Below are 23,309 nucleotides of genomic sequence, written 5' to 3' on the forward strand. Positions count from 1 at the left end.
GAATCCTTTGCAGATTTTTTTTCCCTGCAGCAAGACTAAAGTGCCGAAGGCAATGGTATTCCTATTTGGCCAGTAGAGCAGTACAAAAACAGTAACCTCTTTAATGGATGGATAACAGTTATTTAATTGAAAAATTAGAGTTGCTAACATTCATATAGCACACTAAGCCATAAGCCAGAGTCTATAGGCTTCAGAAGTTGGATCCTTACAAGATACAAAATCAAAACCAAATCTAGTATGTTATGATTTAGTGTATGAACCCAAGCATACAATTTGCCTCTTGCATGGTATTGCTGAGATAATAGCTCTTGATATGGATAAAAGTTGTGTGAAGAAGCATACTTTTGTCTACCCTGAATTTTCTTCCAATCCATTTCAACATGTAAATTAGTATTACACTGAAACAAGAACATGTAAGCATTGTACTGTAATGTTATTTGCAGTTAGCTTTAGTCTTGCTCTGTGTCTGTAGCCTAACCACCTGTTTCTAAATTCCTTATCTCAGTTTACTTAGCCTCTCCAGCAGTGACCCAATTTTTTGACCCATTAGCATGTGTGCATCTGTGCCGTGGTGGGCTGCTGCTGGTTCAGACCGGTTCACCTATACCAGTAGTTCTGACCACTGGCTGGACCCGCCCACCTGCCCCAGTGTTATCCCATCCTATGTATCTGGCTCACTCACCCTGCCCATGCAGCCCAGCTGAATTCAGCACTTTGCCTTCTCTTCTCACTGTGGCTGCCATGCGCAGGAAATCCCTGTGTTTTTGCAGTTGCGTTCAGGTGTGCACATTTTTGATTCTGCACTAGGCGAACCAGTTGTTACACTATGTGCAGCCCACCTCTGCATATATCTGTATATAATAGAACAGATGCTGATGCTTGAACAACATGCCTTACATTGCTGCTGTTGTGAGTGCTAAGCAATACTGTCCTTTATAGTGTTAAATTTGTTAGGCTCAAAAGAATAACTGCCTTGTCCCTCAGAGCATTATTAACACGTAAGAAATTATATAGCTATAAAAACATGTAAGCCTATTCTTTTAAAATATTTATTGTATGTGCCATATGGAATCAGCTATGATTGAATCAGCTGATAGTAAGAAAAGGCAAAACAGTTCATACTAGGGTCTGTCATCTGACTTCATACCAGGCGGAATTCTACAATTTGCAACAAGTCATTTGAAAATGCAACAGTTACCCTTTTAATAGATGACTCTCTGCAACCATGGAAAGAAGAAACAGAACAGGGGAAGTGTGGCAGTGGCATTTGTGTATTAGCACTGAACAACACATGCACGGCACTATGAGGTGAAGGAATAGAGCTAGCAAAATGGATTGTATGAACAGTTCTACCCAGAGAAAAGCAAAACACCACGAGGTATTGCAAACAAATGCACGGAGAACACAAAATTAAGAGAGAGAAAAGGAAGACCTAAAAAAGGGGAAACGAGGTTCTGAGAGAATCACACTGGCTAAATTCCTGACTGAAACAAACATTCTGGTTTAAAGCTCTCCATAACCTAGGTGGTTGCATTTGCCCAATTTTTAAGATTTAAAGCCTTTTTTTCATCAGTAACCAGGAGTTTATCAAGCCAGGAATAGTTCATTGGAAGTTTTGAATCCTCCCACTGCAAATCCCTTTCATCTACTCACCCCAATTTGAGAAACAAACTCTAGTCATAAAATGAGATAAAAAAGGAAGGATGCTTTTGGTTTTTTTTGGTTTTTAAACAAATTTTATTAATTTTTAAAAACAATACACAAACAAACAAAACGTAGAATATAATAACATAGAACATCTTTTTTGAAAAACAAATAAAACATCTTATTTAAAGACAGGATAATTCCAAATTATCACATTTCCATACAATCACAGTTTAATATATATATTTATCTTATCTGTTCAGCTTCATATCTTTTCCCAACTTCTCTTTATTTCTCCCTTTCCTTCTGTTCAATTATATTTCTTTTGCCTTGAATTGTATATATTCATTGTATCCATCTATCTTATACAATTTCGTTATTCTCTTCCAACATTCTTCTAACGTTTTATTAATTCAAACATAGACAAACAAAATACAAAACATAAATACATAAAACTTCTTTTTGGAAAGTGGCTTACCCCGGGTTACATCTTTTTATACAGACATAAATCAAATTCATGCTCACTTAATATACTATTTCATATCTTATTTAACATTCTATATTTTCTATATATTTTCTCTCTTCATTCACTCTCTTAATTCTATTTTATTTATTTCATCTCAATTTAGATAATTATACTCGCATCTTTTGTCCGTTCTCTTTCAATTATTTATCTTTTCTTTCTAATACAATATTTTTCCTGTAATCACTAGTTGAAGTATGACAAACTTTTTATCTTTCCCCTAAATTTAACACTTAAAATAATGTATACTTTGCATACTTATTCTGCTTAGTACATTCTAAGTATTACATTTTAGAATAATAAAACAAAAAAAAGAGAATTAAGTTTATAAGATAGCAAAAACAATATTCCATAGAAAGTTAAACTCTATTGTTAAATCTTAAACATTTTTATACATTCCTTTTAATGCATTATTAACTCATATATTTCAGTTTTCTAACTCAATTTCAAATACTAATATCTACAATACAATCTTATGTACTTTTGCAGAATCATTTTTTAAATTATAATTTACCCTTTGTCTCTGAAAAAAACCTGTTTTTTAACATCTTGTTTTAAACCTTTATGACTTCTCTTTCCTTTTTCCCTTCCTTTCTTATCAATTCTAGCCTTTCTGACTCCCCATCTCTCAAATTCCCCTCTCTTAATCTTCCCTCTCTGTTGTATTTCTCTTTTCTGTTGCTTTCTGACATTGTATCGATTTTTCATCTTATTTTTCCCTTTCTTGTTTGCTTTTTTAAGTTCTAAATTCTCCATTTTATTTCCCCTTTTTCTCTTTTCTTCCTCAAGTAAGATTGTCTGTCTATTAAAGATGGCTTCTTCTCCTTCATTCCAGCCTTCTTGTTGTTGTATTTCTTGATAGGTAGAAATCGCCACTTCTAAAAAGTGAAAAATAGATCCAGAAGAGCCCTTGCCTTCTTGTTCCTCTTCTTTTAGCTTTTGAAATTCCATTTGCAATTACTCAACAGATAATGCCATTTTTTTTTCTTTCTTAAGAACAACCCAAATGTTTTTAATCTTTCAAGAAATAGTTCCCAAAAATCCCAAAGTCACAAAGCAATCCAAATCAAAACAAATTGTTTCATTTTGCACTTTCTTCTTTTTATATTTTCTCTTCCTGGGGTAGAGTTCAATTACACAGTTCCAAAGTAATTTTTTAGAAGTCCTTATTGCCTTTTATTTCTGGTCTTATAAACTCCAAGCAGTCTCCTTCAGTACAATCTTAAAATAAGTTCTTTACCTCTTCCCTCCCACTTATAGCAAAAAAGGATTTAGTTTTTAATTCCAATGTTCAGAAATCTTTTATCCCCTTGGCTTTAAATTTCAAATTTAGTTACCTTCTGTGCCCAAGCAGGTTTTTCTGATTTCCATCAGCTATTTCCATGGGGAGGGAGAGTGAGAGAAAATAACTTTCCCTTTCAATTTTCTTCTGTCGCTTTCCAGTCTTCTTAGGAAACAATGTATCATTCAAGCAATTAAAATTCCAGGGTGTTTAGAAGTTCCTTATTGTCCCGGTTCAGCCAAAAAACTTTCACTTTCTCCAACTTCCTCCTGCACAATCTTACCCGGCTGCAGGCTTCTTTGTGGAGGCCATTGCTGACCGCCGCTCCACCGCCTTGGGAAAAAGGAGTTTAGCCGGCTGGGGAGGGGGTTTGCGATACTCCCAAACCCCTATCTGGATCTCCTCTATCTTCGGTTGCCTCTACGGGGCAACTATATCCTCCAGATCCAGCTGGATCGGAGGCACTTTGGTAGCGAGCGCAGCAGGAACCGCGCACGATTGCGGAGTCCTGCCACCGCCGAAGCCTTGCAAACCGGAGGAATCAGGAAGGATGCTTTTGTTGTGGCAATGCAAATGTACCAGAATTCTAGATCATGCAATTCTTAAACTGCAGATTCTTGCACCCCCGTCTCTTTTGCTCAGGTCTGAAAATTAAGCTTGTTTATTGTGCTATAGAATTCCTAAATACTGTATATATTCAACAAAAAGCTTAAAATTGTAAGCTACCCAGTACCCTTTGGTAAGATGGGAGGCCAATAAATGTAATGGACAAACAAACAAATAAATCACATTTTTTAAAATCCTTTTGGAGCACATAAATTTTATGTTTGTTTCATTCATTGAGCCTAAACAGATTAACATGAAAACATGGAAGAAAAAAAGTACAGATTTGGCTTTGCTTTCTGTAATTCCGAGAACAGAACCCTTTTGACTTTTCAATCCTGCCAGCTGACTTTATGCTTAAAATTCTGGCATTCTTTTCTGTTTTCTCACATGTGTAACATTAACTAATTAAAATTTCATTTATTTTTGTGATCCTGTGTACATTTCAACAGTCAACAAAGTATAACTCACCTACCAGAAAGACAGATAAACCTGCAGGCATCTATAAAAAAAATAGGAAAAATTGAACTTTTTTTATTAGTAGAACAGCCTGTGAGGGAATTCTGAGATTAGTAGGTAGGTCCTTCCTTCCTTCCTTCCTTCCTTCCTTCCTTCCCTTGATGCTAATGGGAGTGTAATGAATGAAGTACGTATATTTCAAGAGTAGTGTACTTATGTCTTTCTGGAAGCTTGTAATTTAAGATTATAGATTTTCTTCTGGAATGCTCAGAAGGAAAATAAAATACCTTCTCCTAACCCTAACTTTAACCTCCCCCTGTATTTATTTATTTTATTTTAGACCATTTATATCATTTCCAATGTTAATCAAGTAACTCTGGGCAGCTAACAAGGTATAAAAACAAAATTAAAGTTTTTTTTTTTAAAAAAATCCTGTTTTTATTATTTCCATAATAAATGGAAATTTGGAGAGTTGTACTTCAAGCACATGGGGAAGGCATCAAATTGGGTGAAGCTGCCATAGGCAGTGATGGTTTCTCAGGGTTAATATCATGGGAAGACCTTGTGATTTCTACTCCTATGATTTTGGAAATTATGAAAGGAAATAGCTATAATCCATTCTATCTGGCCTTGGTCATATTAAACTGGCTTGGTTTATTTTTCATTAACTTGAATGACTTCAAGCCTGTAAAAAAAGTGTTTTTTAAATTCATAAGAATCAGTCATATGTAAAAGCATTACATATCTGTGCTTCTCACTCTCTTATTATTAGAAATAAAGACAAATATTCCCAAAAGATTCATCTGCTATTGTGACTGCTAGGCAATACTGTCCTTTATAACTATTAAAGCTGTTAGGACAGTTAGGCTGAAAAGTCCCCTAGATCACCATAAAAACATGGAAGAATCCCAGCCTTCTCTCACTGTATTTTTCTTGCACATTATACCATCATATTTGCAAAACATGCAGTCCTCAATATACAATCACGTCCTAAATTTCTGTTGCTAAGCAAGACAGTTGTTAATTGAGCTTTGCCCCATTTTACAACCTTTCTTTTGCCACAGAGGTTAAGTGAATCACTGCAGTTGTTAAGTTAGTAACAGTTTTAAATGCAACTGGCTTCCGTACTGACTTTGCTTGCAGGAGGTTCCCAAAGTTGATCACATGATCCTGGGACACGGCCATCGTCATAAATATGAACCAGTTGTCAAGCCCCTGAATTTTGATCACGTGACCATGGGGATGCTGCAATGGTTGTATGTATAAAAAAGGGTCAACAGTCACTTTTTTCAGTGGCATTGTAACTTCAAATGGTCACTAAATGAACTGTTGTAAATTGAAGACTGTCTTTATTATGCTTTTGTAGTTTGGATAGCATTGATCAGCATGGCTTTTCTGTTTGTTGCTCTTATATCAAGAGTGGGATTAATGATATTGTTATACCCTTTCAACTTCCCCAATGATGAAGTTTCTAGTGGGAAAGTGGCCCAGAATTTTGCATCCTTTTGGCGAAGACTCTTCAAAGACACGTTGTCTTAATCTTTGCTGTATTTACAACTTACAGACAAGAGTCCAAGCGAGTAGATCTGCTTAAAACGCAGAGATTCCAATAAGATGCAAGTCCCAGCTGGCATGCAAGCAGGCAGTGGCTGTTGCCAGGCAAGGGAGGGAGCATGGCTTGCTGGCATGGCAAATCTGGGGCCAGCGGCTGCCAGGCAAAAAGAAAAATGCAGTTGGCCCACAAGTTTTGGCAAGGTGCAAGTCCAGAAGTGGCTGCTGTTGTGTCAGGGAAGGTGCATGGGTGGCCAGAAGTGGCTTATGTTGGGTGGGAGAGAGCACATCGGTCGGTGGCTGGTGTGGCATGAGCATAGCAGGGCTGGGGCAACTGTTGCCAGGAGGGAGAAAGTAATTTCCTCTGCCAGAGTTGCTTTGTTGAAAGCTAGCAGGAAAGATTGCAAATGGTGATCACCTGGGCACAGGATACTGCAACCAATGTAAGTGCAAGCTGGTTTCCAAAAGATCATGTAACTGTGGGAGTGCTGGGACAACTGGAATATCTAGCACTAGTTGTAAGTACTACTCATTCAGTAACAACATAACTTTGAATGGGTGTTGAACGGTTATGAAATGAGAGCTATCTGTATATCCACCCTACTCTGTTATTTGGAATACATGAGAATGAAAAAGGCCCCTCTTATGTGCCATTCATTAAAGTTTAAATTATTTTTGGGAAAAAAAAAATCACAATTTCACAGCCTTTGGTTCAATCAATAGAAGTCTTTATAGGTAAGAACATTTATTAACGTAATTTGGGGTGGGTGGGAATCATATAGAAATTTAGCTGATGTTTTGGTATGTATGCAGAAGATAAAACATGCTGAACTTGGAAAAAAAAGTATTGTGCTTATTTAAAGAAATGCCTATAAATGTGTTCTGGATGACTTTTTGTACATAAATCAATTTGCTTATTTGCATTATTCCCAGAACCAGTGCATTTAAATGATAAAGTGAAATTTGACACACAGAGCTACTTACATTAGTGTACGCTGCCACAACTTGTGACCTGTCAAATAAAATAAAAAAAATTAGCTGAGGAATTGTGGCTTATCAAATGTTTGGGAAACTCTCTTTTGTCTTCTCAATAATAATTTTTTAAAAACCATTGTAATTGGCAGTAGAGAATACACTTTGCATAGGGCAGAGAAAAGAGCTTCTCTGTAAAGTTGCCAAACATTTACCTCTTCCCAAATGTTGCTTTTATCTGTGAGATTTCTCCACATGTAAATTCATGTCTTTACAGCCTTTTTGAGAAAGTAAACAGAAAAGCAAGTCTCTTTACTCTCTGCAAATAGCCCCAGTGGGTATCAGTCATTGCCATGGGTGGCACACCCCAATGATTAAGGGCAGATGCATAAGCCATATGAAGGCCCATGTGATGGGTTGATGTAGGGTTTTCTGAAAACATAAGTTACTAATTTTGCACGCATGTATCATATGCTGAAAGGCAGATTCAATATAAACCAATTTCAGACCACATCAATTTATGGAAATATGAATTTACTCTTTTGATCAGTGTGCTACCTGCATTTTGTAATCTTGTGAACACTGTAGTTTGCAGCTCACGTTCGTGTGTTCAAAGGTGACACAAATCAGAATATATCCATTTTGAATGAGAAATGCAGCCCTCCTTTAATCTCTCTTTTCTTACATCATAATGATAATCTGGGGCCCATTATTTAAATGGCAAAAGTACTTTAGGAGGTGGCAAATTTGAGCCCAGCAGTTCCTTTGCTTAGTCCAAGTCCCACAATTCTCCATCCTACAACAAGGATAATAATTGGTGATAAAGCTAAGTAATTTTAAACCCTGAATTGAACAGTGTTTATCCGTGTCCTATTTTAGATAGACACATGGGTTGTTTCTGATATGAAGCATACTATTACTTTTCTGTTGTCCAACCTACCCCATAATGTGAATCCACAGTTAACAGTTGTATTTGAATAACAAACACATATGCTCATCAAAAAAACTTAGGTGGTAGAGGATATATGGTTACTGTCAATGGCATCTCTGGAATAGAGAAACAGAGTATCACTGAGGGAAATGGCAAATGAAATGGATAACCTGAAAGAAGACATATTTGTTGAAACTCAGAATGAGAACATTGTACATTTGATTCTTTGCAAATAATTGTAGATTATCTTAATGCAGGGCAAAAATATGTTATAAGAGACATTGATTTCTAAGTGGACAGTATTTTTAACCTAACATTTATGTGGACTTGCAGTCAAACATCAAATAAAATAGAAACGTTTTCTTTTTTTCATCTCTTGATGCAAATTGTGTAGCATGATGGATATTAAATTAATTCAACTGGAAGCAATGTTACATTGTAGGCCAGGCAGGACAAAGGACTTCCCAACGTATTATAGGAGACTCCAGATCTACCATCTACCATTTACCATCTGCTTAAAGAGATTGTAATTAATTAAATGCATTCCACTCAGGAATTTGCTGAACCAAACTTTATTTCTATATTTAATTGGGAAAACAGCACCATTTGGTCATCAGGCTAGAAAGTGGGAGATTAGCCATGAAAGCCAGCTGGGTGACTTTGGGCCAATCATTCTCTCAGCTCCCAGAGTTGCTGTTGTGAGGAAAAGAGGAGGTGGAAGGTGTGTTGGATACTTCACTGTCTTGAGTTATTGGTAAAAATAATAAAGATGGGATACAAGCAAGCTAGCAAATTGAAATGTAAAGCCTTAACAAATGGATAAACGATTTTAACACAAATCTTCCACGTTTCTGATCTTTGAGCATGTCCATCTATAACAGCCTTTCTCACCTGGACCATCTTTTTCCAAGAGTCTCTACCTGTGCAATGTGATATAAGAGATAGGGCATGTTGCAGATCCTGTTTGCCTAAGAGTGTCAACTGGTGAGAACCTTCTCTGGTGTAGCCCCTGCCTTATGCAATATTTTTCTCTTGGAGATTAGAATGGCCCAAAAATGTGGATATGTACACAGCCCTGGGGTTTGGAATGTGTTAAGGTTTCCTATTTCTTGACTTTATTGTAAATTGGTTAACTATTGTGGCTGCTGTATCTATTTTTTTGGATGTTTTAATTGCTTAATTGTTTAAACTTATAATTTTAGGATTATAAATCACTCAGAGTCACTTGGTTGAAATGATGTTTGAAATTGAATAAATAATAAAATAAATAAGTAATAAATAATAAAAAGGAGAACTGTAGCACCAATGCCCTTAGAGAACTTTGGGTTGGAAAAGTTGCTTTAAAACACAAACTGAGTTCCCAGAATTACTTTTATAATAACTGTGATTTTTCTAGACAACAGCTCTATTAAAGTGGTTATACAAAGTTTAGGAAATGGATGTTCAACTAGAATAACTTCAAGAGATTTTATGCATTAAATGCTGTAGTGGCACATACTTCAAAAGGAATGTGAAAACTGATAGAGATGGGTAGTTGGCTAGCTCTATTCCTTTCCTGTAAAACAATAAACAGACATATATTCTATCTAACAGTTCTTCAAATATTTGACTCTAAGTAGATGAGAAGGAGAAATTTAATACAGCAAAAGGCTGCCTACCCCCTCTACATTAAGCTTAAGCCATAATTTCAGCTTGACAGATCTGAAAAACTACTTCAAAAGAAATCTTATCAGTGTTTGATTATGCCCCTTAAAATTTTAATTAACGTTTTAAAAGTTTGCTTTAGCCCATCCATTTTCAGAAAGGGGCCAAGGCAGCCCACCAGCTACAAGACTGGACATAAAAAAAGCTGTGCTCAGACACGTTACAGTAGCTGACATTTGTGGTTCGCAGGTCTTTTGCAGTGGACGGCGCCCAAAGCCCAAACCGGTGGCCTGAAATTACACCCACGCGCCTCTCCCATCCGCCCAGTAAGGTAATGCAAGCATCGGAGGCCGGCTTCATCCCACTTTCAAGCACCTCCGATGCAAAGCGTAGGGCGTGAATTGTTCCTCTGCAGCCAACGCCATTGCAGGCCGAGCAGGTCAGCACGTTGGAGCTCAGCAAACGGAGAGTAAAATCTCGAGAGGGAAGGATGGAAGAGCTGTTGGGACAACGAAGAGGAAGGGGGAGACTGCTGGCGGTCTGAACGGCCAGTTAAAGGCGAAAGGTTACGTGTGTTCTCCGCGTGTACGGCGTGACTAATATTCCTGACTATGCTTGTTTCCTCCGATTAGAGCAAGGGGTGTGGGGGGGCTGCCAGGCGACAAAGGGCGCCTTAGTCGATCTCGCCCAGCTGATGGTCCCAAGATGACCCCCTCTGACGGAGAAGAGCCTGATCGAGGGGCGCAACAAGATCGGGGGGCGCAATAAATACCAGAAGCCTCAGGCTCAGTCACCTCAGCCCGCGAGAAGAGCAGAGAGAGAAAGAGAGCGGGAGCCGCAGCCTTCCCTTAGCAAAGCTCACTTTAAGCCCTCATTGCAACCCTTCTGAATCTCCCACCACCACCACCCGGCTATCAAAGCGCTCAGCAACCGCTTCACCGTCCTAGACGCGCACTCGCCACCTGCGACCGACGCCCGCCGTGGCAAACCCCGAACGCCCCGCTCCCCACACACACCCCGCCGGTGTCGCTGCCTCTGCTGTCCTTCCCGCCTCGCTCTCGGTCTCCTGCAGCGAGCGGCGGGGCCATGGAACCGTTCCAGCTGAACCTGCAGGCCTACCAAAACGGGGACTTGCATCCCAGCTGCCTCTTCGATGGGCCGAGCGGCGGCCAGATGCGGAGAACGTCTCTGAAGGACCACGGCGCTCGAGAAGCGGAAGAAAGGGAGCGGCTCCCGGGACTGGAGGCCGCCTACGCCACCATCCTGCAGGGTTTGGGCGAAAACCCGGGGAGGCAAGGGCTGTTGCTGACGCCTCGGAGGGCGGCCAAAGCCATGCAGTTTCTCACCAAGGGCTACTATGAAACCGTCGAAGGTGAGTCTCCCCTTTCAATCCAAGATAGGAAAGAGGGCTTCGGTTCCTTCCAAGGGGCGGCTAACTAGTCCTAATCTTCATCTCTACTCAAAATAGGGTCTGAGAGGGAATTTTGAAGTGCCTTTTTCAGGCAAAGTGCTTTTAGTTTAGTTTACTTTGTTGTCATTGCACCTCATACAACGAAATTAAATACCAACTTCAGTGTACATTATGACTATGAAAAGAAACAAACACACATCCTTTACAGTCTATACATTGAATTGAAAATCCCTGATATTGCATTAATATTGCACTATACAATAGCATTCAGTAGAGTTATTATTGCCCTGGGATAGAAGCTGCTTTTCAGCCTATTTGTCCTTGTTTTTATTATCCTGTACCATCTGGCAGATGGTAATAGTTTTTAAAAAGTGGGGGAGGTACCCAGGATGAGATGGATCTTTGGGAATGTTTTGAACTTTCTTAAAGCAGTGGGAGCTATAAAGCTCTTCCAAAGAAGGGAGAGGGCAACCAATGATCTTCTGGGCAATGACGTTAACCCTCTGGAGTGCTTTCCTATCTGCCACTGTGCAATTGGCAAACCATGCACAGGTGCAGTAAGTTAAAGATACTCTCTATGGTGCAGTGATAGAAGGTCGCCAGCAGTTTTTCATTCAGTTGTTGTTTTCTGAGAAGCTTCAAGTAGTATAATCTCTGCTGGGCCCTTTTGACCAGGGCTGCGATGTGAGCACCCCAGGTTAGGTCCTCTTTTATGGTAACACCCAGAAACTTAAAACTGGCCACTTGCTTCACTCGGTCTCCATTGGTAAGCAAGGGCTGGATGTCTGATCTGTTTTTTCTATAGTCTACTATAAGCTTTTGGTCTTATTGGTGTTGAGGACCAAGTTATTGTCTCCACATCACAAAAGCAACCGGTCCACCTCATCTTGATAGCCAGACTCATCCCCCACCCCGGGATGAATCCCACTACTGTTGTATCATCTGCAAATTTAGTAATAGTATTACTAGAGTGAGTGGGAATGTAGTTATGCATATAAAGAGTATAGAGTACTCTTTAGCAGGATGGTTTCTAGAAGCACTCTTGGAAAAAAGTTCAGGTAGAAATTGAGGCCAGCAGTTCTAGATCCTAGTCCCTCAAATCTTTCAACACAAAATGTGAATTACATGAAGTGCAAAATGAAAAATCCACTATCTCATGATTTGAAATTGCATTTAAATAAACAAGAGTATGGTTAAGATTGATGCTTTCCTAATCCCACCCAACAAAAATAATTGTATATAGTATATGGAATGGGTGCATCTCATTTAGTAGGGTGTGTATAAGGTTCCAGCCAAGAAACAGTTTTACTCTTCATAAATAAAAAGAGACTAGAAAACAAGATAACTAGTGATTTTTCAGAATGTCATTAGACCAAAGTTTTCATTTCATAACACACAAGACAACTATATATTGTGTCCAAATAAAGGTATAACAAGTAGGATTTGTGTATTGAAACACAAAAATTACTTCACATGCCTTAAGGGATAGGTCTCTTCTTTATCAGAAGCCATACTATCATCAAAAGGTTTTAATTCCTAGAAAAGTGGCTAAGTTTGTGCCTCCTTCTAAATCATAATTTCCTTAAGCCATGGTTTGCCGAATTATCATATTTGGCTGGATTCATTCAAGTCAAAGACAAACAAGCTGCATGATAACTTTGTGCAATTTGGGAATCTAATCAGCATATTTAAGTGTGAAACCTCAGTCTTTCTTGATAAATGACTGTCTCACCTTAACGTTAAGAAAGTGATTGGAGTCTTGAGTAATTTTAGTTGTACCTGAACTTTATCTGAGCATTTATATGGGCTGATTTGCACTTCCTGTTTATCACTGCACAAAAACCAGCTGTCAGTCTTTTGAGAAGACAGAATGGGCAACATTAGTCAACCCATAATGATCTCCCTTGAATTATCTTGCTTTCCATAAAAAATTATGTTTTCCTCCTTCTGCTGTTGTTGGAAAGAAGAGAATCATGGGAGAGGAGGATGTGAAAAAGAAAGGCAGTAAAGATAATATTTAATGACCACAAAGCAGCAGTAAGTATAGCCCAGATGTTCTTTTATGAAGTAGCTAGTTAGCATCTATGAGACAAACTTTGTTTAGTCCTTAAGGAATAGTATTACATTTTCTAATCAGTTCTAACTGCTGTTTGGTGCTGAAATCATGATTCCTTTTCTCATTAATTTTTTCCTTGAGACCAGCAGCAAAGTATTCTCAGAGAATTACAGCATACCCATTGATTTTTGAATATTGCATTCATTCTTTTGGCTAGAAATTGGGTTGTCTACTCAAAGCAGTGAGTTATTACTTACAGATGATTGCATATATACCATGTTGAAGGATGGACAGGTAAATGTGCCTCTAACGCTAGGGATACAGTTAATAATTGTAGTCATATCATCAGTAGGTAGGAGGCAGAGTTGAGATCTAGATTCAGCACAGCATCTTTAACAGGGTGAAATAGTCTGTTGCTGCTGGTTAATAGCTGTTTTAAGCAAATAGCAGCTGCCTATAAGCAAATATATGGACCATAACAGGAATGGCTAAAGATCATTTATGGATGTACTTGAATGATTTTAGTTGGGACTTATAGATGATAGAACAGTGGTGGCTAACCTTTTTGGGCTCCTGTGCCAAAAATTGTGCACGCACTTGCACACTCACGCTTGCGTGCCAGCACCCAGAAGGCAATGCCCGCCTCCCCACACCTACGCATGTGCGCACAATCCTCACCCCCCTCCCGGCTGCCCCCTTATCTGCACTGTGCCTCACAGCTGATTTTCAGCCAGTTTCAGTCCTTTTTTGGCCTCCCAGAGGCTTTAGGAAGGCTTCTGCAGGCTTCTGCAAGCTTTGCAGGCCGAAAACTAGCCCCGTTTTGTCACTTCCAGTATTTTTGGAAAAACAGGAAGTGATGAAATGGGGCTAGTTTTTGGCCTGCAAAGCCTGTAGAAGTTTGCAGAAGCCTTCCTTGAGCCTCTGAGGCTGAAAAAGGCATCAAACCAGCCAAAAAACAGCTGTGAGGTGTGCGCATGCCCAATGAGATAAGTTTGCCTGCAGCTCACATGCTGGCACAAATGACTCTGCATGCCACCTGTGGCACGCGTGCCATAGGTTCGCCCTCACAGTGATAGAAGCTGTGTTCTGCAGTTTTCTGTTCTTGGCTGGCTTTTAGTACACTACTTCTTCAGAATCAGAGTAGATGATTTGTCATTTAAATGTAATAAGATAGATATTGTAGCTTAGATATAACTGAATAGAAGTCTCCTGATGATATGTATGCATAGTCTTTCTATTGGTTTTTCTGACAATAATTCAAAAGTCTAGGTTCAGTTTGACGATGGGTAAAAATCATCAAACTTTGCCAGTGCCTCTTTTCCTTTATTTGTGGAACTTTTTTATTACTTCATTATTCACTTCTAGACAGTTTACAGTCAAAATGTTGGCATACAATATATAATAACATAATAAGTATAAACAATGAATAATTCTAGTATGCTGATCCAATATTAAGGTGCTGCATCTTTCTTACAACAAAATCTTATATGTACAAAGGCCTTCTGAATTAATCATGTCTTAACAAGTTTTTGGAAGGCTGTAAGAGAAGGGCTATTTGCTTTCGGGTGCAAGCTATTCCATAAGAGGGGGGTCACCCAAAGAGAGTCCCCACTTGCATTCTTCCTTTTACCAAACATGTTAGTAAATGGGTTTACCCAACACTTATTTTCACGCATATTGGGTTCTATCCAGAATTGCCAATTTCTGTCTTGAATTGCATTTGGAAATTAACTGACAGCCAGTGCATTTCCATAGTAATGGTATTATATGACGGTAATGGGTGAGACTTGTAAGCACATAGGCCATGGCATTTTACACTATTTGAAGTTTCCAGGCGGCTTTGAAGGATAGCTCATGTAGAATAGATTACAGTACACCAGTTGACAAATAGCATTAACACCCATGCCTGTCTTTACTGCATTCTTTTCTATGAATGGCTACAGGTCCATCACAAAAGCTAGATGGCTCCAGTTCTAATATCATTCTAGAAAAAGGGTAGGGTATTCAGCAAACCAAATTTGTCAGATGATTTATTTTCCATATAGTAATTTTTAAATTCATTTTATTGCATTTATTTTGATAGTGTGAACAGCTCTGAATTGGTATGGAGTCAGGCAATACCAAAGTGAAAATAAGTACAATAAAACATTTTTTCGCTTGTACCACTTGAATAATTTCTAATGATCCTTAACATTGGCTTTGCTTACTAGTAATTTGCCAGTACTGCAATAATGGAAATAAAACAAATGCACTAGAATTGCCTATTCTGGAAAATAACATAAAAAACTAAAGAATGTTAATAATTTTCTATTCATGAATTACTAAAAGCATTTGCTCTGTACATTCTGCTTGTGGTAAACATACATGTGCAAAATATAAGCAAGGTAAACCAAGCCTGGTTTATATGATCTCAAAAACTGTAATGACAAGGAAAAAACAAATTTTGTTTAAGGGAATAATATTTTCAGTTTCATTGGTAAGACAAACGGAGATTATAATTAAGAATCCTGGAGAACCAAATAATTTGGCTAAAATGATTAAAAAAATTTAAACAGCCAACCCTTATAATTAGCTTAACTTCCAGGTAACATAATTTTATAGCAATCCTTCAAATAAATATTAAAACTACTGGTGTCAATAGCAGAAATAAAGATCATGGATGTGCTTTCTATCAGGCTCAGAAAAGTATGGGAATTGTATTTCAGTTTTGCTGCATGTAGAACCAGGTTGTAATGTCAGTTTATATTTTAAGCAGACAGAGAATTGGGGAAAAATTAATAAAGCAAATAAGTGAGAAAAAATAAAATTTAAATTTGAATTAAGTGCCCAAATAAAGTGTTGATAGGAAGAAGAAAAAATAGTTTGTAAAGAATCTAGCAAGTTGCTATAGAGCAATTTCTTTGTTTAGTTATTCTGCAGTAAAGGATAACAATTATGTAGATTGAGAAATCATGTTCTTCCCAGGCACAAAAAATCAAAAGTGTGAAACATAATTTTTTTGAAAATGAGAATAAACTAGGAAGGTGGCTGGCATATAAGCTGAAAAAAGAGAAGGAAAATAACTGATATATCGACTAATAGATGAGAAAGGAATCCTTTATTACCAAAATGAGGATAAAAAATAATAATTCAAGAGTATTACGGGAAACTGTATGACCAGGAGAAAATCCCAGAAAATAGAATAAAACAATACTTGGAACAATCTGAACTTCCTGAAGTACCCAAAACAGTTAAGGTTATGTTGAATGAACGAATAACTATGATGGAATTGACAGAAGCGATTAAGAGATAAAAGAATAATAAAACTCCAGGGCCAGCTGGGCTACTGGCAGAATTTTATAAACATTTACAAGAAACATTAGGCCCAGTTATGTTGGAAGTTTACAATGAAGTTCTGCTAGAAGTGAAAGTACCAGATTCGTGGATGGAGGCAAATATTACTCTCATACTGAAAGATGATTCAGATTTAATGCAGATAAAGAATTATAAGCCAATGTCCTTATTGATTGTGGACTATAAAATATATGCTTCAATAAGATTGAAGAGATTAAAAAGGGTTTTGAACGAATTTACACATGTAGATCAGATTTTTGCCAAAGAGGCAGGTTAAAAACAATATGAGAATGATTTTAAACATATTGGAGTATTATGAAATACATCCTGAAAAACAAATAACTTGATTTTTCTAGAGACACCGAAAGCATTCGATAACATTAATTGGCAATTTATGTTATTGCAATTAAAATGCATGGATAAAAAGAAACGACAAAAATATTAGTTAAAAATCTTACAGATACAGAGAAAAGAGTGCTGATGGAAAAAACTGATATACAGATAGTCAAGGAAGTAAAGTACTTAGGGGTACAACTAACAGCAAAATGTGCAATGATTAAAGAGGATAATTATATGAACTGATGCAACAAATCAAATTAGATTTAGACAAATGGAAAAACTTGCAATTATCATTGACAGGAAGAATAGCTATTATAAAAATGAATATTTTACCAAGATGATTATAATTTATTTCAAACAAGTCCAATAAAGCTGGGGGAAAATATTTTGAAGAATTAAATAAAATAATATTAAAATACATTTGGCTAGGGAAAAAAACAAGAATAAGTCTGGAAACGTTGCAAGACTCCAAAAAAAGTGGGGGCTTTGGGTTGCCAGATTGGGAATTGTATTATTTTTATGTGTTACATAAATAAAAAATAAAAAATAAAAAAAGAAATTATGTTCATTTCTTTCATTTCCAGAGATACTCAATGGTGCTGTTTTTGATGAAGACCATGATGAGATAGTTATCGTAAAGGGCATTGATATGTTTTCTCTTTGTGAACATCACTTGGTTCCTTTCTTTGGCAAGGTAATGACAGTGGAAACTTTGACTCACATTGACTCATATTGAATTCTATGTCCATAATCTTGAACCATATAATCAGTGGAACAAATTTGTTGCTTTCTGTAACATGCCTTGCATAATAACTGAGTAATAATCCATTTTACTAATTTTCTGCAGCAGTATCAGCAGTATTTTTTCCAGATGAAATTAATAGGCTTCTGCTAATTTAGCCAGTTACATATTCAGCTTCTTCTTCACTGTAATGCTGAGAAATTGAATGTAGAGTGCAACAGTAAATGTGGATGGAAAACTGATTTCTAAGTTCAACTGAAAAAAATACTCATAGTATGAAATACAGGTAGTCTTGGACTGAATATTAATACATTAATGCATATATTAATAATTCTTCATCTTCCTTTAATATCTGCAGGTACACATTGGATATTTACCAAGGAAAAAAGTAGTTGGATTAAGTAAACTTGCAAGGTATTTATTACTCTTCTTCTTAGTAATAAATCACTATTTTATATTATGGATTCAATAAGGCAACAGTAACAGATATTTTACATTAAGGTATGTGAGTGTGTCTGGTTTTCTTTCTAAGAAATAGCTATTAGATACGACAGTTGTTTGAAATATCCATAAAGGTAAACGAGTGTAGACACTGGGAAGGAATACTGTACTTCGCACAACACTTCATCATACACAACTATTTCATAGTTGAACTATGAAATGAACTGTCACCGATGATAGATGATAGCCATGCAATTGCAGGAAAAGATGGAGCTGCTTTAAGGAATAACTGGCAGTTGATGTTTGAGCACCCATGTTCTCAGAAGTACCATTTCTCCTATGAATTTGAAGAACTTGTATAGCCCAACTGTGAACAGCCTTATTCTTTACCCATTTTCAAACACTCATTCATTCAGGCAAATTCTTGAAGTGAACTATTGTGTCATTATAGGGAATTTTAAACATTGAAATTACAGCTATCAGCTGGCAGGAACCAGGAGAAATATTGATGCGTTTTAACTCTGTACTTCCAAAAACATGGTTGGATATTTCACATGGAGATATCACCGAGGTAAAAATAATTGATGACTGTTATTGAGATCAATTTATAAACAAACTTAATCACTTTCTGATTTGCATTTCCATCAATGCCACCTCCCTATCTCATTAGTGCATCTTTTTTTCCCCTTTTTCCAGAATTGTTGAAATGTTTAGCAGAAGGCTCCAAGGTTAGTACTTTTTCTGGCACTGTGCTCTTCTTAATACATTTTTCAATTCAGGATTGGCTAAATGCAGACCAGGACCCATTGACAGTTCTCTGGAAAAGATCATCAGCTTCATCTGACCAGGAGAAAGGCTCCATTCTCCCATTGGCCTGTTTGGAGGGAAATCCAGAAGCTGATCTGTGTGCATAAGAAACTGAAAACTCAAATTTTCATTCCAAAAGCAAATAACTTAGGCAGGACATAAGCTTGTGCTACCCGTGGCAAAGGTTCTAGGGATTTTTGATTTTTGTATTGATTTTATTGTTTTGTGTTTTATTATTGGTAGCCACCCATAAATATATGTGCCACAGAATGGGAGATCAGTATAAGTTGTTTAAATAAATAATTATTTTTATTGAAAAACTCAAAATTTGTGATAACTACTGAAATAGACAATTCGTTTCCATGCACAAAATGTGCAAGAAGGGAAGTCTTCCCTTCACAGTTATCTCTTTTATTTATTGAATAAGTTTGCATTTACTGTCTCAATTCATTCTGATGAATATAATTTTTCATAAAGTACTGATTGATTTCTAGTCCAGGAGCGACTTACAAAACAGATTGCTTTAGCAATTACTGAGGTTCTGAAACCTGTTGGAGTGGCTGTGGTGATAGAAGCTTCGTAAGTTCATCATTCCTTGTTTGATTTAGTTGAGTTTGTAATTCTTTCCCTCTGCTGTAAATTATTTATTTTCCATTTCCTTTTCAATACTATTGAAAAGTAATGCAATAGCACTTTGAAAGCATAGAAGTACAGGAATAGAAATATATAGTACTATGTGTATTCAATGAGACCAATTTTGTGTCAAAGTGTGTAGCCTGGTATTACCATGCAATCCAGATGTTCCTTTTTCACAATTGATCTTGCTTCATGTGGTGCTCCTTCACTGAAGGAAAACACTTTGATCCAGAATAGGCTTCTATCATGGAAATGAGATTATTGGGGGCAATTATCCCTTCTTTATTATTACACCTGACAATGAGAAAATAAGTCGCCTGAGAATGACCTCCGTTGACCTCTGTCAAACTCAATTTTGTTTTTAAGTAGTCCTTCATATGAATTGTAGTGTCACCAAGATACTGTAAATTTCCAAGAATATGTAGATTTTTAAAAAATGACGTAACGTTGATGCTCTCTGAGCTGGCTTGTTTTCTTCCAAACATTTCATTACCCAAACTAGGTAATATCATCAATGCTAGTTTGAGTAATGAAACGTTTGCAAGAAAACATCAAGGACAGACCCCTCATGTCAACCCTGAGCTATAGATATTCTCCTTTATTTTTTAAAAATGTTTTATATTAGGAAGATTATTAGAATAAATGCATGCTTCTACATTTTGGGATAATGTAGTCCTAGAATTTATATTTAATTTTGTTATTGGTATTATTTTTTTAAAAAATCAGACTTGTATTAAGGATTTTGAGGCTTGAATGCTATTGCATTCACCGTGTTTGCTAATGTTCTAAAAATGCTTCTTTTAACGTTTTTTTTTGACAGACACATGTGCATGATCATGAGGGGGGTTCAGAAAATGAACAGCACAACAGTCACTAGCGCTATGCTTGGCATCTTCCAAGAAGATTCAAAAGCAAGGGAGGAATTTCTTGCCTTGATCAAGAATTAAAGAGCAGCAGCTTGCAGTTACATCAATGGTTTGGAGCATACACAACTGATTATTATAATTGCCTTATGTGAGCCATTGTTTTTGAAGCTGGATAATTAGAAAAAAGAGAAGACAGAGTTCATAATTGTATCACAGCTTTGTTCCCATTTTTGCATATAATACCTTTTATAGCCTTCTACAATTGGCTCCTTTGGGAATGGCACTCCTAGCACTTCTGAGGTGTGTAAATTTGAGGGAAAACATTCAAGAATTGAATGGTGTTTTTTTTTTTTGAAATATTACCCAGGCAGTGCAGATAACAATAAATTGGTTTTATTCATATGGCAGCATATATAATGTGATCACACATATCTATTTGCATCTTTTGATATACGCAAATGAGAATCAAGTACAAGACCTATCCTGCTTTCCAAATAAAAATGATATAAGATCTGCTTTCCCAACCCGAAGCCCATCAGAGATACTAGACTTTAAATCCCATATTGTTTTAGGATTAAGGGAGTTAGTCCAAGCATCTGGAGGATACTAGTTGGGGAAGGCTGGTTTTGGTACTTTCAGTTTGGAAGTTTGGATAGTGAGATTAGGGGAGACATATGGCTCCAGTGATATCGTTCTGCTAACAAAACCACGGAGAGAAAAATAAACGATTGCAAAATAGTAAAACTAAAAAACATAAATCTCATGCAGGGCATTTCTCTGTTGTTATAATTCCTTAAATTTCACAGAGCTATCTCTAGCTTGCAGTTATTGTTACTCAGTGGTGGGATTCAAATTTTTTTACTACCAGTTCTGTGGGCATGGCTTGGTGGGCATGGCAGGGAAAGGATATTGTAAAATCTCCAGTCAAAGGTGGTATTTGCTGGTTCTCCGAACTACTCAAAATTTCCACTACTGATTCTCCAGAATTGGTCGAATGCTGAATACCACCTCTGTTGTTATTCTTTTTTTTTTTTTACAGAAGGCCACAAGAATGTTGCTGTCCTAAAAAGTTCCACTTTTTAGGGGATCAAGGGCAAGATGTTTATTCTTGGCAATTTATAATCTAGAAAGAGATATTAGAGAAATATTAAAGCAATAAAGCCAATTTATTTCAAAGCCATCTAGTTAAAAGACAAATGCTATTATTTCATATTCCATGCAAAGAAACTGATTAGGCAGGACCCAGTATTTCCCTGGCTAAACAGAACCATATGTTAATATGGTGCCTTACAATATTAAAACAAAACAAAAGCAGCCAAATATCTACTAAAATGGGAGGGAAAAGCCTAGAACCTATTGATTTATATAAGGGTTTTATTTCATGTGTGCTGCACTATCTGTGGTTTTATTTTTTTCCTGAATAAAAAGATTAATCATGCCAAGTCTCCAAAAAAAAGGGGTATTTGGATTGCTGAGACCTCTATGCCTGGTAAAATGTTATTTATTTATATATATATATATATATTAGATGATCCATCCATTTCTTCAATACGATAGGGCTGATTAAAAAGGTCTTTGATTTAAGACCTTGATATAATGACTTCAAATATGAAAAAAAGAGCAGGGCAAAACATTTATTTTGTAAGTAAATCATCCCAAGTGCAACATGTTCAGTGTAAACATCAGATATTAGGCAAGAAGCATTTTCTCTGTTTGAGACTGGAAAGGTGTTATAATATACAGTATTTCGCTAAATGGATAATAATCTGCCTTGAATAAGGCAACTTTCTAGTCTTGGTAACTTCCAGACATACCGATTACACCTACTATCAGCCTCATTGGTCAACACTGATGGGTGTTGAGGTCCGAGTTGTTATATACACTGCTCAAAAAAATAAAGGGAACACAAAAATAAGACATCCTAGATCTGAATGAACAACAAAATCACACAAAAATTATCAATGGAAATCAAATTTAGTAACCCATGGAGGTCTGGATTTGGAATTACACTCAAAATTAAAGTGAAAAAAAAAACACTACAGGCTGATCTAACTTTGATGTAATGTCCTTAAAACAAGTCAAAATGAGGCTCAGTAGTATGTGTGGCCTCCATGTGCCTGTATGACCTTCCTACAATGCCTGGAGATGCTCCTGATGAGGTGGCAGATGGTCTCTTGAGGGATCTCTTCCCACACCTGGACTAAAGCATCCCCCAACTCCTGGAAAGTCTCTGGTGCAACGTGGAGTTGGTGGATGGAGTGAGACATGATGCCCCATATGTGCTCAATTGGATTCAGGTCTGGGGAACGGGCAGGCCAGTCCATAGCATCATTGCCTTCATCTTGCAGGAACTGCTGACACACTCCAGCCACATGAGGTCTAGCATTGTCTTGCATTAGGAGGAACCCAGGGCCAACCGCACCAGCATATGGTCTCACAAGGGGTCTGAGGATCTCATCTCGGTACTTAGTGGCAGTCAGGCTACCGCTGGTGAGCACATGGAGGGCTGTGCGGCCCCCTAAAGAAATGTCACCCCACCATTACTGACCCACTGCCAAACTGGTCATGCTGGAGGATGTTGCAGCAGAACATTCTCCACGGCATCTCCAGACCCTGTCACATCTGTCATATGTGCTCAGTGTGAACCTGTTGTCATCTGTGAAGAGCACAGAGTGCCAGTGGTGAGTTTGCCAATCTTGGTGTTCTCTGGCAAATGCCAAACATCCTGCACGGTGTTGGGCTGTAAGCACAATCCCCACCTGTGGATGTCGGGCCCTCATACCACCCTCATGGAGTTTGTTTCTGACAGTTTGAGCAGCCACATGCACATTTGTGGCCTGCTGGAGGTCATTTTGCAGGGCTCTGGCAGTGCTCCTCCTGTCCCTCCTTGCACAAAGGCAGAGGTAGCGGTCCTGATGCTGATGTTGCCCTTCTATGGCCTCCTCCACGTCTCCTGATGTACTGGCCTGTCTCCTGGTAGCGCCTCCATGCTCTGGACACTACACTGACAGACACAGCAAACCTTGCCACAGCTCACACTGATGTGCCATCCTGGATGAGCTGCATTAC

General features: G+C 37.6%; 1 protein-coding gene across 1 annotated transcript; it reads left to right on the plus strand.

Moving 5' to 3' along the window:
* Nucleotides 1-9,575: 9,575 nt before the first annotated feature.
* LOC113433088 (GTP cyclohydrolase 1-like) lies at nt 9,576-22,159 on the plus strand. Its single transcript, XM_026695423.2, has 6 exons — nt 9,576-10,981; nt 17,333-17,442; nt 17,849-17,904; nt 18,628-18,659; nt 19,233-19,317; nt 20,195-22,159. The coding sequence occupies exons 1-6, from the start codon at nt 10,696-10,698 to the stop codon at nt 20,319-20,321; spliced, it is 696 nt and encodes a 231-aa protein (XP_026551208.1). The 5' UTR covers nt 9,576-10,695; the 3' UTR covers nt 20,322-22,159.
* The last annotated feature ends 1,150 nt before the right edge of the window (nt 22,160-23,309 follow it).

Source organism: Pseudonaja textilis, chromosome 1 (assembly GCF_049901715.1).
Source record: "Pseudonaja textilis isolate UNSWEBS1 chromosome 1, rPseTex1.2, whole genome shotgun sequence".
NCBI classification, from domain to species: Eukaryota; Metazoa; Chordata; class Lepidosauria; order Squamata; family Elapidae; genus Pseudonaja; species Pseudonaja textilis.